Source organism: Glossina fuscipes, unplaced genomic scaffold (genome assembly GCF_014805625.2).
Source record: "Glossina fuscipes isolate IAEA_lab_2018 unplaced genomic scaffold, Yale_Gfus_2 116, whole genome shotgun sequence".
NCBI lineage: Eukaryota > Metazoa > Arthropoda > Insecta > Diptera > Glossinidae > Glossina > Glossina fuscipes.
The window spans coordinates 1,388,629-1,407,648 of record NW_023998459.1 but is presented as its reverse complement, the minus strand read 5'-3'; the positions used below and the strand labels follow the sequence as shown (position 1 = coordinate 1,407,648).

Sequence of the window (19,020 nt, the reverse complement as noted above, 5' to 3'; positions counted from 1 at the left end):
ATGGCTGATGCCGCTAGTGGCCCTGAAGCAGGGGAGAACACCAGGGAGAAGCTAGAAAGTTCGTAGAAAACTTAACTGCCCGCGACAGAATCGTACAAGTGTGCTGTGACGAGGTCTACACAAATCGAAAAACTATATATTCGCGGGCAGAGGACCGTCTCCATACCGGGACCAGAGGACCGTTGCTCATATACACACGAGGAATGTTCGAAGACCTCGCAACATGACGCCGTCATTGTATTTGCAGCGAGGAGGCTGTTAACAGAATTTAATATAATTTTAGATTGGTACCCTCGCTGCACCTCCCTCAACTTTAACGAACGCAAAATGTTAAATGACATATTCAAACTTGCCGAGAATATTGGCCTCGACGTTAGGCCTTTCGTGTGCGATCGAGGTGGGGTTAGTGTAAGAAAGTCGAAGAAATTTCTAGATGGTGTTTATAATAGAAAACCACGCGATGGCAGCAGACACCAGATTCGTCTCAACTTCGATTACCATATCGTGGCTGCATTCAACAGTGAAATTTCCAGAAACCAATTACCTGTCGAGGGCGACACGAAAGACTTAATCTCAGTAATGACGAAGGCGCGCTGTACCAAATCGCGGTTCTGGGCCCTAAGGGCAGCCATCCCAGTTCGCAACGCACCCTATGGCACGTACGCAACATTTGATTTTTTTCCGGCCTGCTGTGGTGTCGTAAACCCACGGAGCAATCAATGCTAAAGTGCTCCCTGGCGAATAAAATATGCGAACTCACTAGGAGTATAACGAAAATCGTGGACGTGTTCCATCGGGTGCCAATAAATATAAAGAACTGGGCGGAGACACAAAATAAGCTGAAAGAGTTGGAGGAGTATTTCAGACAGTTTTTAAAGAGGGACGCGCTTGCCAACGACACCCGTGAGACCATGAAGACTTTCGTCGATGTAATAAGCGAACTGTTGTCGGATTACCTTGACGAAATTTGGAAACCATTCAGGGTAAGCCAGGATTCATTGGAAAAGGCCTTCCCCAACTTGGCGGTCGGACTGAGGAGGAAAACCAGGCCGCCATTGGAAACTGTGGAAATATTGAGAAAATTGATGGAGTTCATCATGTCAGAATGATCCCGCGGCTTTACGTCCGACGGCGACTGCAGCCTCATCAACAAGATGAAATACGCGGCCACAACCCGCGAAGAAGAAGATTTCGAGCCATATGACGCCGATGCCGAGGTCTACAGCGACAAATTTTTAACCTATGACCGCGATAGAGGAAGGCTACCTACGGCTGCTTACAGGATATGCCATGGCCAGGTACATCGGTGAGCAGCTGCAGTGTCAGGCATGTCTGGCTGACCTAAGCCAGTCAAAGGAAGATGCCTGCGAGATTGAGAACGGCTGACTAATCACAAAGCAGCTTTTGGACGGCTGGATCCTTTCCTCGCTGAATCTGAACCCGGCGTTTCCTAAAGAGGAGGTCCACAAAGCGTTTCACCGAGCGTACGAAATATTTTACTCATTTTACGCATCATATGGTGGACAGCGACATCGTCCGACAGATACAATTTTTATAGGCGTGGTATTCGATTTTACCCTATTTTGAAAAATTTGATATTAATTCTTTCCATATATTCATACAAGTGCTTGAAATATAATATATAATCTTGTATATATAAATGTATAAAAAATATGCATTCATCTCCCCTTGTACGTCTCCTGAATAGTTTTATATAATTTTTATAGGCGTGGCATTCGATTTTCCCCTATTTTGAAAAATTTGATATTAATTCTCTCCATATATTCATACAAGTGCTTGAAATATAATATATATTTGTATCGTAATAACATTAAAGCTGAATCGATTGGCATTATAAGACCGTTCATAAAACAAGCTAACCATTTGCGATATCTTTTTGATGATGCCGACGTAGCGATGCCTAAAATTGGTATTGTGGAGAAGTTCCAAGGACAGGTATAACCTTCGTAAAATTATAGTTTGAATTAATATTAATGTTGATTTCGCTTGGTTGTTTTTAGGAACGCGATATAATATTAATCTCAGGAGTGAGATCAAGCAAGGAGCATATATTTGACGATATGCACCATGGATTAGGATTCATACGAAACGAAAGATCAACCAAACTCGCAATTTCTCGGCCTCGTTGTTTGCTTATGATATACGGCAACACCGACACACTCTTTTTTGATCCTCATTGGCGCATGATCATAAATTACTGCATCGATAATGATGCCTACCTCGGTCATTTGCCGGCAACGTTGTCTGACCCACCAACACTAGCTGAAGGAACAGTTAATACTCAAGATAATTAAATTACTTTTGGCCTTAATATCCATTTTTCATTTTTTAATTAATAACATTAAGATAAGATAATTAAATTACTTTTGGCCTTAATATTCATTTTTTATTTTTTAATTAATAACATTAATTAATAAATAAAAATAAGACTATTTTTCCATTTTCTCATAAAAGTTAATATATTTTTTAAATATGGATTCAAACGAACAACGATTAAGTTTGTATGTACAGGTCTTCTTCTTGTTGCTCTGCGAAAATTTGTTTTGCTAGCGAGCGTTCTGCAGTAGATCCGAAGAAACGACAAATGATGCTGAAAACTATTAATTTAATATTTTGTCGACACATATTGATATTGTTGCTACGCGAATATTCTATGTAACCTTCGGTTTGGGCCAACAGTAGCGATTTAGGTGGTGCTTGCAATGTTCTTCACCACCATACTTTTCCACAATGTGTTCCTTCGTCTGAAAAAATATAAAATATATTATTGCACGGTAAAACAAAGTTATACAGTGGTACAAATTTTTAAGATAAAAAGAGTAAAGTCATATAGCACTAGTAGAAGCACTGTTCATGAGAGAAAATCCCAATGGCTAATATGTCCGTTATTATATTTTTTGGATCTCATATGGTTAGTAGGAGATTTTTCAAAACAATCTCCAAAAGCCGCTACGTTGTGAATGATTAAACTAAAACTATTCTTACACTTGATTTGAACTGTTGCTTCTTTTTCTCGTATTCCTTTTGTAATAGCTCCAGCTTGGTAGGCTCAGCCAATAAATGAACATCGACCCCCTTACCATGAGCCTCCCATGCGAGATATTTCCGCATCAGGATCTAATTTAATACACAGTTTCTGGCAATGTATATAGGATTAAAAGTGTTGAAGGCTTCTACTAACCATTCTTTAATTTTTCGGCTTTTAATTGACGTTTAGCTTCTTCCACCTTCTCATATTCTTCTATAATTTCGCGATGATTGGCGGGATCGTAACTACTCCAACGATCTCCTTTCTCATATATATCGCTAAAAATTCTTTTTTTCATTAAAAATAGATTGGGTGCAACATAACATTATACTATGTACGTTTATAATGATGACAATCTCTAAACGTTGGATACCGCCACGTTGGAATGAACTATTAGGTTTGCAGTATATGAAAATATATTTATGTGACGATGCTGTACTTATATCAGGAGCCAACCTGTCAAATGATTATTTTACAAATCGACAAGATCGTTATATACTTATTGAAGATAAAACTTTAGGGGATCTCTATGCTTTTTACTCTACTTTGAACTGATTTGTCTTGCCATTTTCACAATATTTTCACACCTTTACTTGCATACCTTCTTACATTTTTGTAAACCTTTGGAACCATTGACTAATGGTTAAAATATAAGCGAATAAGGAAATGCAGCTGTCTCTTGTTTGAGCGCACACCTAAGCACACCACAGCACCTCAAAGCGTTACCCAGGCGGAAAACCGTGAAACCGCAGAACGGAGAAAGCCTTGCGTTTAGAGCAAGACTTTGTAGATCTTTTAGATGGATAGATTTTTGTGATCATTGAGTCCTTTTAAAGTTTTTCTTTCAGGAATGGCAAGCAAGTAGATCATAATTTTCTGTTCGTCAGAATAAATAAGATTTTTGCCTTAAGTAACTAGATATGCTCTAGATCAGATAATTATTTTCCTATAATCAGCGGTGGCGAACTTTTTCTATCAACGGGAAAGAAAAAAAAAGAAAAGTCAACTTTATGCACGATTATTGAGTTTACTTGATTGTTACTTAACAAATAATCTAAGAATAAAATAAGAAGCTATCAATAATTATTATAATGTTTCACTAAGTTAGCATCAACCTACATAATGAAGTTTTATTACGTATATTTTCGAAAAGAATATTCAAAGTTTGTAATAATTGAACACATACAAAACTGGAATCTCCGCTTTTTTGACCCATTATATGCAAAAATTATGATACCATATTTTTCTCGAGGAAAAAGCTAGAAAAAGGAAAATAATTAATACATAATTATAAAGAGTGAGTTATTAAGCGCTGCGCACGTTAAAATGTCGGCTATACTTCTAATCGTTGTTTATAAATTGAATAAATCGATTATATTTAACAAGGCGTGGCGATGAATCGCCCACGCAGGCTAGGCCTACATATAGAATGAGTTCAACATTTTATGTAAAAATATTAGATGTTTAGTGTTTTGGAAAATACGCGAACTAAACTTATTTGATTTTACAAGTTAGCCTAAAAGTAGACCGCCATAATTTTTGTTTTTATTATCAAATTAAGCAACGCAGTAGTTAATCTGTTAAAAAGGCAAAGCAGGAATAAACGGTTAAATTGCAACGCCGCCGGCACTTTTATCTGTTAAATTAAAATAATTTTTACATCTTTTCCTATATAATTTAATATTTTTTCTTGGGAAAATAGCTGATTATGGTATAGCGCAACCAAATAGTTATGTTTATAAATTAAGGATGAAACGAGGCGCAACTAAATGGTTGTGTTTGAGAATAAACCAAAACACAACTAAATGGTTGTTTATAAATTGAGAATAAACCGAAACGCAACTAAATGGTTGTTTATCAATTGAGAATAAACGGAAACAAAACTTAATGGTTGTGTTTATAAATTGAGAATAAACCGAAACGCAACTAAATGGTTGTTTATAAATTGAGAATAAACCGAAACTTAACTAAATGGTTGTGTTTATAAATTAAGAATAAACCGAAACGCAACTAAATGGTTGTGTATGAATTGAGAATAAACCGAAACGCAACTAAACGGTTGTTTATAAATTGAGAATAAACCCAAAACATAAACGAAAAGTTTTGTACTATATAGTGAATGTAATGTTTTTCGCTTGCATATTGTCAGAATACTGCACGTGATTTTATGCAAAATTTGTTGGAAAAATCGCAAGCGGCCCAGCAATTATCTCTAGAAATTGCTTCTGGCTTTAATAATGACGATTAGCTAGAAGCCGATGAAAAAATTGTTGCTTGGCCCTATCAACAATTGAGTGTTTATACTTTTCATTGCAATGAACGTTTCCTGATTGTTATATGCTTAATGGCGACTGATCAATTTGAATTGCAATTGCAGAATATAAACAGCGAAGATGAGGTAGAGTCCTCCTTTGATTACACAGAGCAGCTCTTGGCCCACTGATGTTGTGTATATAAGCATTTGGAGCGTTCCGATGGAATGAATAAAACAAAGGGTTTTGAAGAGCTTTTAGCGAGAATAAGTAAAAGCTCATTATTCCTTTTATTTACATATGCTCATGGTTTGATCCAATTTATTATATTTGAATTGTTTTTTATAGACTTTCATTTTCTTTTGGGCTTTCACAAATTATATAAAAGTTATCGCTCATCATATGCACTACTGGATAAAATTTGTGTTCGTTTATATGTGGCCGCCTTGCCTGGTTTATAGTAAGTATAAGAAGTTGCGTAGATTGTATATAGAAGCCGACGAAGCCAGCCATGTTTAAAGCCGGTTTAGAATTCGGCTAGAAAATTGAAACTACATAAGCACATTTTGAAGTCCAATTAGGCAAAATAGGGGACATCAACAAAATTTGATATGTAAAGTATTTAGTAAATTTCTTAAAAGAGTTTCCAAGCTGGTTACTCAAGTTATGTCCAATGTTCATACGATGTCATAAGCAGATTAAAGTTTAAATTTTTATATAAGTATTGCGGTTAGTTTATTATTTACATAAAAAACTGCAGAATGCGTGTTATCTTGATCGCGTCCTTGTAGATTTATTAGATTTCTGTGCATTTGTCGATAGACTTGAATCAAGGATCTCCCCTAAAGACATGTTTTGTTATTGACGTAACAAGGAGTTGACGTGTATGCAACAATTTTATTAAATTGGTCGACTATTAAGTTGCTTATTTATAAATGAGGGTTATTATAAACATGGTAGATAATTTAGAATCCCGCCCTACGATAATTTTTATAAGTTCGCATCTCGAAAAGGAAAACGGGGCAATAGAAAGTATATCTTATGAAACCCACACTTGCATGAATTATGATCAAAATACCATCTACAAAATGACTACTAACTGCACTAATACCTTCTACAAAATTACTACTAACCACACTTGCATAACTTATGATCAAAAAACCACCTACAAATGGCTACTAAATTTTGGCTCATATAACAGTTCTGTAACTGGGTGAAGAATCGTTCAACTACCAGAGGGAGTGCCGTACCTGTGACAACGTAAAGGACATACAAATTTTTACTGAAATGGTGGTAGCCATCATTTTTGAGGTCTGTGTCTTTGAAAGATATACAATTTTTCTTTGTTAAATTACATTTTATAACTAAGCAGAGACAATTTCACATAAAAATATGAAATTTAAATAATGTTAGGAAATACACACATATCAAACACAACAGCACGTCTTACATTATATAAATCAAAAAACTAAAAACAAATTAACTGGTCTTCCTGATTTTTGGTCGTACAATATACTTTTCTGGTCGTACAATATACTTTTTGGTCGTACAATATACTTTTCTGGTCGTACAATATACTTTTTGGTCGTACAATATACTTTTCTGGTCGTGTGACGAATCGATGTTGAACATCTGTTAAGTGAGAAATTGAAGTTTTGTTTTTATGGAACATTAAGTTGGATTGGTTTAAATGGAGCCTCACCAAATTGAGCAAAATTAATCCTGATTATCTTAAGGATCTTTAAAATCTGTCGGACAGATCCAATTTCATAGAAACTTATTTTTGACTATAAGTACTTATCATTTTCAGTTTTATACGCTTACTCTCCTACATGACCAAATTTTTATACGCTTACTCTCCTACACTGCCAAATTTTTATACAAATACTTAAACAATTATTGAGAATCATTTTCAGTTTTATACGCTTACTCGCCTACATGCCAGGAGTAAGCCTAATGTTTTAATTGAAATTATAAGAATAAAATAAGACTAGTAGTAAAAAAACATTAAGAAATGTTCTTGTAAATAAAAACATTATCTTTATTCTAAGCAAAACGACAAAAATTGTACAGATATAAATGTATGGAAGACACAGTTTCAATTTTATCAGAGAGAACGAGTTTGACAAGAGCCCACGGAAGATTTTCGATATAAAAAAGCAGTTGTATCAGAGAGGAAGCAGTTTTTCTTATAAAAATTCTATTGATTTTGGTTGATATACAACTTCATGGCAGTTTTTCATATAAAAATTCCACTGATTTTTGTTAATGTACAACTTCCTAGTAGGTCGTCTATAATTGCAGCGAAATTTTTAATCGTTAGCTGGGTGTCCACCGCTATGGGGTCACTAAATTTTGATGTGTATAATTTTATCATATCGCGAGATGTTGTTGTCTACGGGTTGCGCGCTTATATAACTAGACAACATAACACAAATGATCTTCCTTTCTTGACATCATTCCGGCTAATAGTAAAACAGCATTATTAATGACTCCCACACCTGGCTCACCTGCTAGCCTATTGGTTTTGTATTTTTGTCCGGAATACAGTTCGAAACAAAATGCGTATCCCATGAGACTACATAAAACGAATAGGTTGTAGCCCCGCTTCTGAGGCTTATTAGGCAAACATTGCTTACAAGGCGCGTTAATTCATCTTTTTCAGAGACTATGAGTAATCCCTTTTGTTGACGTGTTGGCTGATCTTAATTTGTATTGTAATCTTACCAACACAAATATAATTTATTCTGCAAGGTGCTCCAAATATGAAAATAGTCCCTATATCAAAGAAACTAAAATCAATCAGGGGATATTAAATGATAGCCTAATTCTTCGAGTGCATTATGAGAAAACCTTTAAAGACTGTCAATCCGGACGCGACATCGTCAAACTTATTACTAAACAATAGCCAAGATAACTTCCTAGAGAAAAGATACAACAGGGTAAGTGAAGTCTGTCAAGTAGTACTAGCTTATCTGCTGAACATTTCATCGTCGGCTTCCAAAAGATTGACAATTTTAGATGTTCTTTTAGGTTTATACGGCGTCCTCTTCGGTCTCTTGAAAGCAAACCAATATGCTCATCTTGGGGAAACAACTTGCCTTATTAGAAAAGCGAATTTATCTTTTTAACTTATAATAACTTTTTACTTCTCCTTTTCATTACATTCAGTCTAACTTATTTCTAAAAATGGTGTGGTTTTGGTCAAAGTTTACAATCTTATTGTTACATCGCTACATATTGTATAGTAAATATTTCGTGGTAGTTGCGTCGAACTGTAATAGAAATGAGAAATAATTGCAAATTGTATAGTAAATAATCCGTGGTAGCTGCGTCGAACTGTAATAGAAGTGAGAAACAATTTCATCTTGTATAGAAAATAATCCGTGGTAGTTGCGTCGAACTGTAATAGAAGTGAGAAACAATTTCACATTGTATAGAAAATAATCCGTGGTACTTATCTTAGCACAGTGTTATTTAGCTTTAATGGATAAGAAGGATACTCGCAGTTCACATGCTAACGTTCACATGCTAACGTGTAATTTTAACCTGTATTATGTTGTGCCTTTGGGCATTTTTTTGGCAGTTGTAAACGGAATTACTTGTCAATTCAAACGTAAGATATATACATATATGTATATGTTACATTCTGTATGAAAAGATATATATATCTGTATTATTATTGTAAATAATTTAGCCAGAGAAATAAAGTCTAAGATTAAACTCTATATATATTAAAAAAATTTGTAGATCTCTATTGTCCTGGTCGTTTTAAGTTTTTCCTTAACATGGTTGTTAAACTGCTTGTTAATCTTAAACACGGTGTGTATGATGTCTTAATTTGATTTTATGTTTTATACTTCCATAGTCCTGGATACTCTAATTTTGATATTTATACATTTTATCTGTTAATATTACCATGTTTGGGTGAATACTTTCATCTATATATTAATTAAAGAATTGCTTTTTTCTTTTTGTGCTTATACATTTTATGTAAATATTATTCTGTAGAGATAACTAGAATATATATCTTGGTCAGAGATATGTTTTAACATAGACAAATTGTATTGGATTATGAAATATATTACATTATAAGTATGTACTGAGAGATATTAATGTTACTTGGTTAAACTGAATTTGGGGCCCCATTTTGTTATTGAGTAGTGGATATTTTCCTTTTAAACTCTTCACGTCTTGTTATTGTATTGTATTAATTAATTGTATTGTATTAATAATGGAAATTTGTATGTTATGAGATCCTGCGCGTTTCGGCGCGCTAAACGTTGGAGAGGCAATTTGGAAATCAAAAATTCACTAGACTCTTGCACGGGGCGATAAGGATGAGACTTCTTGACACCACTGAGGGTCCCAACCAATGGTCTTTGCGCTCAATTGTTTGCGGTAGATTTTCCCCCCAGTTTATTTACAGGCCGTTTGCTTGGAACGAGCCATCTTTCGTCTTATATAAATCGATCTTTCTTTCAACTGGAAATTAGGATTGGAAAAAAAATTTTTTTGAATTGACCGATTTTGGCAAAGTACTGTCAATTTACAAGATTCAAATTTGATCAATTATAAATTCAATTAAGCGTTTTGTCACTGTCGCCATGTAGTGTTCAACAAAGAAAAAGAAAATTTAATGCGTATCTCTGATTTTTGTTTCTTATCTTTAAAACTTAGCCGTTCGCGCAAAATGCAAATACAGTTTGACGAAATTATTCCCGGAGTACCTGGCTGTCGTTTAAGATTCAGAGAAAAGATTAAGATTTAAGAGAAAAAAGAAAAGATTGTCTTGATTGTTGACTGAATGAATGAATCAAAATGTGTTAACGTTGACGTTAAATGAAAATAAAAACGTATACTAGTAAATTTAAAATATTATTAATAAAAAATATATTAATTTCGAAATAAATTCTCACAGTTAACTCATAAAAGCACTAGAATCTAAGGCTATCGGCTTTTTATTAAAAACTCTACGACACTTGAGATTCGAACCCACGATCATTGACTTGCTAGTCGAGTTTCCTCGCCTTCGGCTACTCAGGCTATTGTGTTGATGTTCTATTTCTCGTTGTTTTTCAACAAAATTTTGCTTTATCTGAAGTTACAATTATATATACTTATTCCAAAACTACATTGCCTATAGACGGTGGATACGCAAAATATTCTACTACATAAAATTTCACTTCGATATCGATATTACTTACATTAACAGTAACAATAAATTTGAAGCATTTGTTTGGAAAATAAATTGCGCGTTTATTATGTAGACGTTTTTTCGCTAACACTGGTTTAGCAGTTGACGTTTCTGTTGTGCTACGAATTTGTTCATACACCGTCTCTCTCTCTCTTTCCCTCTTAAATCATCTATGTGTTTAGCCTGATTCAGAATGATTTTTTCCTGCGTAGTCAGGGACATCGTCCGAAAAATATTGAATGAAGGTTTCTTCGTGAAACTCAATTGGTTTCATCTCCATCAACGTACTTACATAAGGCTTGTCCTTTTTCTTGCGGTGTTTCGCCGTACTGTGCCTTGTGTTTGGAAATGGATGGAATTTTTATTCTAAATTCTTTAATTAGAAACTTCTTGGATAGTGTGAAACTTTTTAAACTTTATTAAGGAAGACTGAACAAACTAGTTGTTCTTTTCAATAATTTTTTGGCATATATGAACTTTTACAAGTCATTCCAATTCACTGCTTTTGCATTAACTTCAAAATCTAATGTACACTTACTGTCTTCAGTGTGATTGGATCCGTTAAATGACGTTAATGAATGTTCAACATCTTTTAATGTGAAATAACTTTTCTCCCCGTTGGCGGGAGGACAGTAAAACTAATTCGCTAAGTTTCGTCTTTAGATTTTTTAACGACAAACTTAGAATTTCTTGAGTGTTCATCTTGTTCTGTGCTTTATAATGTGTGTACAACGTATGTATATTAACTCATTACAGCCATAACATTGGTGTTAACCCAAAAATTGCAAAGAAACACATAAACGGAATTTTACAGTCACATCCGATTAATGATGTAATACCGCATTATAGGTTTCGAATATCAACTTCTTTATGTTAAATATGGTTTTATTACGAAACTCTCTTGCATGGAGCAAACCTACTGGGATATTATTCTTGGTTCATATAGATTTCAATCAGCAATTCTCTGTAGCTTTGTGTTTGAGGGCACTAAATCAATCATGGTAGGGTAAGATGTAATGAAGCAAGTTCTGGCTATATGTAAAAAACAGCCTGCTCGACTGGGTCGTCAGGTTGGACAATGTTAGTTTTGACGCGTATTCGTGGTCTGGAGCAACAGGACGAGCTAAATTTGCGAAAGGAGCAGCTTCGAAGAATAATTATCGCGAAGCTGAGTGTAATAAACTAGCTGCTAGGAGACAGGTTGAAGTGGCCAGTTATGGTGACACAGGTTTCGTTATTGTTAGTAAGAGTTCGGGAAGACGGCTTGCTTCTCTGGATGCTGATACTGCCCCTGTACACGTGTCAGGCGCCAACGAGCTAATGGAGAATTGTGTCTACCACGGAGGTTCTACCAAACCCTGGTTTGGACTTTCATTAGTTGATGATGGTACCTGCGAGGAAGTCTGTTCTTACATTCTTCCAGCGTCTGATATTGCGATTTACTTAGAGCAATTGCCTTCGACCAATATATTACTTGTTGCCTGAAACTCAATGATAAGTTGCTGGAGCTAAGCAATTTTACTCTGCCTAAACGTTTGCTATTATATTGCCTTTTCGTATCAGTTAATTTACAAAGAGTTCTTCGATGGTGTCCAGGGGTTACGTCTTTGCCAGCTTAATAACATCTTTAATGTTACTGCTTGACTTAGCTTTTCTGGAATACTAACACTCTTTACCTTGTTTCGCCTGAAGATAGGCCTCGTCCGCCGTTGTTGCTGGCTGTGAATTGCCTAGTTTTTTCCGCAACTTCCGTCTCGGCACCATTTAAGTCTTGTCACACGTCGGTTTCTCCTAGTTGGTATACCAAGGATTTCCAGATGGTCCATAATAAAAAAGAAGGCTTTTTCAAAAATTTAGTCGTAATATTTGGAATAGTGATTATATGTGTTACTCTAGCGCTAGATGGGATTATAAGGCAACTTGTTATTGTAAATTTATTAAAGCAACCTTCTTAAAAGTCCTAAGGACTTCTTTAAATTCGTACATTGTAAGGAAAAGTAGGATGATTTCCTCTCTTGGGAATTTTCAAAATCATCCGAAGCGTCTGTAATAACTGACCTTTTCGCGGATTTTTTTGATGAAGGCTATCAATGTTCAAATATTTCGTCTAACAATTACCCGATAGAAATAGTTATAGTTATTGAAAACCTTCTTACTACTCTGGTTCTGATGGTATCCATCTGCTATTTTCTATTATTTTGCTTTTCTCCCCTACAGATATTTTAAAGGTTTGTTTGAAAAAAGATCACTCTCACTCACCCATCGATTTGAAAGAGCAGTTTTATTTTTCCTCCTTACGAAAGTGGTTCTCGGAAACTTAAGGCGTTAAATGTTGGGCGTAACCTTCGTCTTTAAGCTAATAAAAGTAGACATTCACATCCTTAGTAGTACCTCAAGACACTTTGTGTTCTTACACCTACCAAAATGCCGAATTAATTATGAGTTTTTCTGTTTCGGGTAATATGTAAAATGTTCAACCCTCATAACCACTTACTTGATCTGCCCGTTTTGTCTGTTAATAAGGTTAAAAGCATTACATTGCATAACTAACTGCTAAGCTATTCGAGTCTTGTACAATACAATGCAAATTGAACCAAAATATTTATTTATATTTGATTTTCACTATTAATTTTGTCGCTATTAATAATGTATAAATAAGCACGTATTCATTCATCAATAAATATCGCTTTATCTTAATTTGAGGCTTAGTGAAATGCCGGTGTACGTTTTATGTTGATCTTAAGTTTTTTTTTTTCTTATAGATGTTAAAATTTTAAAAATAAACTAAAACTGTTACCTTGGCATCAGATGTTACAAACACAAAAACTGGTAGTACTAATGAGACGTGGCTTTATATTTTGAAATAAAAATTTTAGTTCAATTTACGATTTAAAGCGAATATATAGGCCACACTATCACAATTGCCTGGCAATAACGTGATGAAACGTGAATGATGCAGTCTCTCATTATAGAAGCTCTTAAATCGGAATTGGGCGCTTTGAATATAAATACAGTTTAACGTCTGTCAAATTTTGATAATTTGTCAGTTCACGTTACGATTTAAATCCAGATAAAGTATCTAACATTATTTCCAGTTGGCATTTAAAATTTAGTGGCAATGAAAAAGAAGATTTGATAGCTGATAATATTCTGTATGGAACTCAAATTGTAATTATGCGAAGTTTACGTGGAAACTTTGAAGTTTTATGTGGCCATCTTCAGTTATCGTATGTAGGAGAAGCTTCAAAGGAGTACTAGAGATGCTATCGTAAGGCTCAAGTAGTTGAGTTGGAAATTCTGTGCCACAAGCTTAAAATTCAATTAGGGGATCAAGACTCGAGTCTGGATTTTTAGAGACACGCGATCTTGCAATTGACCAATCGACTTGACATTCCTACATATTCCTGCAACGAACTTTATATTTAGGAACCGACTTTTTCTAACCTTTGCTACCCCCAGAAATATCTTTTTTGAAAATCTGAACACATCCCCGCTTTTTAATTGGAACGTACTAACGCATTGTATTACTGATTATACCTTGAGCGAAAAGCAAGCTATCGTATTGAATACAATCTCTTCCAAAGCTGAAGTCTTTTGTAGGATTTAACTAATTTCTCGTACCATCGATAAAGGTATCAATAAACCTATTAACCTGTTAACCTATCACCTGCAGTAGAAAAGCTTCTCTTTGTACAATTTAATAGAACATCCCTCTAGGATTTACAGAAGAAAACCAAAGGTCTTTAGCTGCTATAGTAGTCATCAGTTAAGATATCAAAAACCGAACAGCGTTAGGGTTGAAGACCGTATTGATGGAATATTGAGTAGATTACCGAGGGCTGTGTATATCACAAACCTTGCCAAATATTGTTAGACGAAAATTCGAAAGGGCCTTTACAGTGCCGGCTCATTACATTAATTTGTGACAACGCCGTTTTCTTACGCAATGCGTCCTAAACCATGTGCCGATTAATTCGGTAAAGTGACTTCATTTTTGATCTGTTAATTCATTCGGGGACTTTTAATGAACATTTCCGACTATTGCCTGGAATTGCAAACCCAATTTTGCTATTAATATTGAAAAGAGGAAATTGTTGCAAAAATAGGTAAAATGCCTGAGACATATAATGGGTCATAGCACCATTCAACTAGGTCCTGACAAAGTTCAAATTCATGGCTATCTTTTGCCGAAATCTGTTCGCCAGTTACGAAGATTTTTGGGTGTTTGTAGTTGGTATCGTCATTGTGCGTAATTTCACATCATTGTCCACCAATGCGACGTAAGTTAATTCGGGGTTTGGGCCGCATTAGCTGAAATGAATGGAAATGGGGAAGAAGTTCCCATTGCTTACATGCCCCGTGAGCTTAATCAGGCTAAACAAAATTACTCAGTCTCTGAGCAATAATGCTTAGCAACTTTCTTCTCTATATAGAAGGCCACGAATTCGAGGTTATTACGGACCGCGTTTCTCTCAACTGGCTAATGTCCCAAAAGGATCTTTACGGTCGATTGGTTAGATGGTCATTGATAGTTTCAACTTCTTAATTAAGTATGAAAATCGTAGTCAACACGTCGTGCCCTGTTCGGTGTCTTGTGTTCACTCCGAAAACATTAAAGAAGTGAATGGTTTAAAAATGAATAACTACTTATTAAATTCTACAGTAATACATTTGACTGACATTGCGCTTCAATCCAAAGAATATTTGTGCTTAAGAGAGATCGAGAATTTGTGTTTCGTCCGCCTAGCATTCCGTAAGGGACAAGTACGCGCAAATTGTTTGATGTGTCCGTGTTGGGAGTGCCTGTAAGCAAGTTAAAAAATCCCTCCCAAATCTCACAAGCTAGTTGACTAAGGTATGGCACGTACGCCTAGCTCAAAGTCCTTCAATCCTCTTCAATTGTCAAACCAAAATTTCCCTAAACTTTCTGTAGATAAACATTAAATGAATTTTAGAACAAACTAATTTTATTTACTTACTTAATGTTTCAAGTTCGTATTTTTTTGGTTATTGTAGCTTTATCTATAGCGATTCCGTGGAATATAATATGATATGTACATGTAAAATAGAAAACAGGCATAACATGTGCACAGACAATATTACACTGTATAGCATTAAAACACCCTTAAGTATGCCAAGAGAAAAAATTAACAACAAATTTCTCAGTTTTAATAAAATATGAACTCTACGGTCTCTAAAAGTTTCATCCATACATGAAAGCAAAAATGAACGTACAAGAAGATGATAAAAAGAAAAATCCTGCTAAGTCTATTAAATTAAACTAAAATATATGGTAGTTAAACATAAAACAAATTTGCTAGAGCAACTCACTGCCATGTTTGGTAATCGAAATAAGGCAAATAGTACAGCGAACATATAAATTAGAGGTTTTAGTTCCTAAATATCAACTTTACCGAGAATTCAGAGAACCCAGCGACCGTGTCAGCTTGCAAATTCATGTACCGAAAATCAAATTATTACCAAAGAAAGAAAATTCTTAACTTAGCAACCAATTCAGAATAAAACTTAAAAATAATTTCAGCCGAATTGTGAAATTGAATTTAATACAAATGTATTTCGAGAATTTTTATGTCAATTTCAGCAGAATCAGTGCTATCAGATTAAGAGAATTTATTAGATCATAAAAAATTTGAATGGAATAAAAAAATCAAAAAACTAGAGAATTTATAATTCCAGATGTTTGGAATTATTGAGAAGGGATTTCTCGCCTTCGGCCACTCAGGCGGTTTAAAATTGAAAAAAAATGCTCAAGCCAGTAAAATAAAATTAAATAAAAAATCCTTACACTACTGTTATGGAGAACGCTTATGTTAGTGGTATAGTGTTATATGCGCTAATAATATACAAAAATAATCCGTGAGGATAAGCAAAGAGTTAGGTGGAGTCACCGTATATATACTACGTATTATAACGTATAATAAAAATACTACATATTATAACGTATAATGTAGTATAGTATAATAATAGGTTAATTTTTCTAATATATTGAATAATTAATTCAGTGATTTTGGTGCGTGAGATTTTGACCAATAGCTAACTTTTTTAGGACAAGAGAGACTGAGCACAATGCCGCATTTTCCTATAAAACAATTTCGTTGTAAAAGAAGGAAAAGTTAAATTAATTTAAATTTATGAAAAATTAAATTAAATTATAGTATTATATACTTTTTACTTTGAAAACAAATATTGGAAGAAGAATTAATCAACCCGGTATGCAAAGGGGAAGAAATATGTAACAAATACCTCCCGGACTGTAACAGTCAACTGATGAAAGAAAAAGCCACGGGAATTATATAATCGCTCTTCGATTATATTAAAAAAATGCTGTCTTATTTGTCTTTTTAAAAAGTTTATTTGGAAGTTAATTCAATTTAAAATTCTTACAGACTGTTTATTGTAATTAGCTTTACTTAACGGCTAAGTTTGCTAATTGTCTAGTCAGCACTGATTAATAATATTAATACAATACCTTAACTTTATTAAAGTTGTGCTGACATTGTTAAATTGATTTTAAATGCCCTATTTTAACATGTTGTTGAACTCATCGATTTTGTCGATCGTTCTTGCTCCCTCTGTACAGTCGGGCGTTACATGAAACAAAGTGTGCTTGTCTAGTCAGTACGACATTGATGTAACAAATATTGAATTCAACTTATATATTTTTCAGTAGAGCCGTGTAAAAGGACGTGGAGTAAGCTGAAAGACTTGTTCACCAGACACATTCATAGAGAGCCACCTTCATGTGGCGGTTGTCTTCATTTAAAATTAATAGTAATTACAATTGCATACTAAATCAGTAAGCTCCGTCTCTTAATGTTTTAGACGTTTATGGAATTTTTTGAAATTTTTTGGAATCAACCTCTACAAAACTTTCATCAACATCTACAAAACAGTCAATTTATTTGAGAAAAGGTTTATATTATATTCAGCGACATGATCAATTGGAACTTATTGGGAATTGTGTAAAAGAATTCCCTTAAGTGCGTATTGGAATTAGAACACCTTTTTAGAGACCAGATTATCCACACAATTCAACAAAAAATATTTGTTTTCTCAATTTGTATTATTTTGTAAAAAGGAAAAAGTGAGAAAAGATTAATCAGCTAATAATCGGGTCAACCCATGGCCTATGTCTAAGTTGCACTAATTTTTTTGTCTTTACCTCCGTCCTTATATCTTTTCATTCGAATTGTCGATTCAGGCAGCCGCTCTAAATGAGATGGAAATTGCGATAAGCGGCTTTTGGATAATATAATATAATAAGAGATCCCTGTTAATATAAATTACGATACGCAAGAGAGTCCATGTTTGGGTACTATTATAAGAACGGAACCTCCATTTCAATAACCTGTAACTTTTTGTTATTGAAACTCGTGTTTGTCGGAAAACATAATGTGTATTGATAAAAATGCGGACTGAAAAACGTTAGAAGTAATGTCTGGCTAGGGTAATGAGTGTAAAATTAGATACCATAAAAGTTCATATCCTCTTTTTTGTTGATACACGAACGATAATAAATAATAACATTAGATTTAAAACGGTCAAAAGAAAAAACCATACCTTAATGGCTCAAACAAAAGAAATGTAAGAAAATCTGCATTGATGTCGAAAGTAGAAAATTTTTGAGAAAGAATGAAATAAATTGAGAAAACACCGCCCACTATTGCATGTACGTATAAAAACAGGAAATATGTATAAATAAACTTTCTATATTACGTTTGTGTGCTTGTATTGGTGCAAGGTGCGCATGCAAATGCGTATTCAGTTTTCGTATTCAAAGTAAAATACAATACATTTGTATTCTGAAAGTACAACATATGACATACTTCGGTTCATTCAATAAAAAACAAAAATTGATTCTTAACTTTTATACTATCTTATAGCAACTAAAGCGTTTTGTAATTGCAATCGTAACAACATATTTTATAAGGAATGCACAGAATAATTTTCAGCATATGGCCCTTAGTTTCCATTCCTTTTGTTCATGCAATAACAATAATTGACATATTTGCGCATTTATTACATATTCTCCATTCTATATACAATATATCACGCATATATGCATTCAAACTTTGCTTTATCCAAAAAAAAAAAAAACGCAATTAATATGGCGGCACACATCCATGTTCTTGTAATGCCGCCAATATGGTGTTCACTACGAATAACGCACGTGTACAATAAATATACGTTATTTGGCAGAATTGTACAGAGGCTAGAAATTGCTAATTTAATTCAAAAGAATTGTAGACCCCTTATCAATGTGGTGCAAAATGTGTAACACACTTAGCTTGTCACCTTCTACGCTCCAAACACTTCCATTTGATACCCATTGCTTGTATTATTGTGAAAAGAAATTGTTAATCCATCAGATCAGGTGGTGTTCACTATTTTATTCACTCACTCACTCATTCATACATTCACTCATTTGTTCATTCATTTATTTATTCGCGCATTCATTGTGTTAATTTGAAAAAGGGAAAGTAAGACGCCAACAAGATTTC

The 19,020-nt window shown here is 34.3% G+C and overlaps 2 protein-coding genes across 2 annotated transcripts; one reads left to right on the top strand and one right to left on the bottom strand.

The window, feature by feature from the left end:
- LOC119640198 (probable RNA helicase armi) lies at positions 1-2,315 on the top strand. Its single transcript, XM_038038038.1, has 3 exons — positions 1-58; positions 1,838-1,956; positions 2,022-2,315. The coding sequence occupies exons 1-3, from the start codon at positions 1-3 to the stop codon at positions 2,313-2,315; spliced, it is 471 nt and encodes a 156-aa protein (XP_037893966.1).
- A 782-nt stretch (positions 2,316-3,097) lies between these two features.
- On the bottom strand, positions 3,098-3,436 carry LOC119640197 (pre-mRNA-splicing factor Slu7-like). The gene is made up of 2 exons (XM_038038037.1): positions 3,203-3,436; positions 3,098-3,138 (listed from the first exon to the last, which is right to left on the bottom strand). The coding sequence occupies exons 1-2, from the start codon at positions 3,345-3,347 to the stop codon at positions 3,098-3,100; spliced, it is 186 nt and encodes a 61-aa protein (XP_037893965.1). The 5' UTR covers positions 3,348-3,436.
- Between the last annotated feature and the right edge of the window lie 15,584 nt (positions 3,437-19,020).

Excerpts from the sequence above, each read along its gene's own strand:
- LOC119640198 (XM_038038038.1), top strand. The coding sequence starts at position 1 with ATGGCTGATGCCGCTAGTGGCCCTGAAGCAGGGGAGAACACCAGGGAG. Across the intron at positions 59-1,837 it reads CACCAGGGAGAAGCTAGAAA|CTGAATCGATTGGCATTATA; the intron begins GTTCGTAGAAAA and ends ATAACATTAAAG. Across the intron at positions 1,957-2,021 it reads TGGAGAAGTTCCAAGGACAG|GAACGCGATATAATATTAAT; the intron begins GTATAACCTTCG and ends GGTTGTTTTTAG.
- LOC119640197 (XM_038038037.1), bottom strand. The coding sequence starts at position 3,347 with ATGAAAAAAAGAATTTTTAGCGATATATATGAGAAAGGAGATCGTTGG. Across the intron at positions 3,139-3,202 it reads AGCCGAAAAATTAAAGAATG|ATCCTGATGCGGAAATATCT; the intron begins GTTAGTAGAAGC and ends GTATTAAATTAG.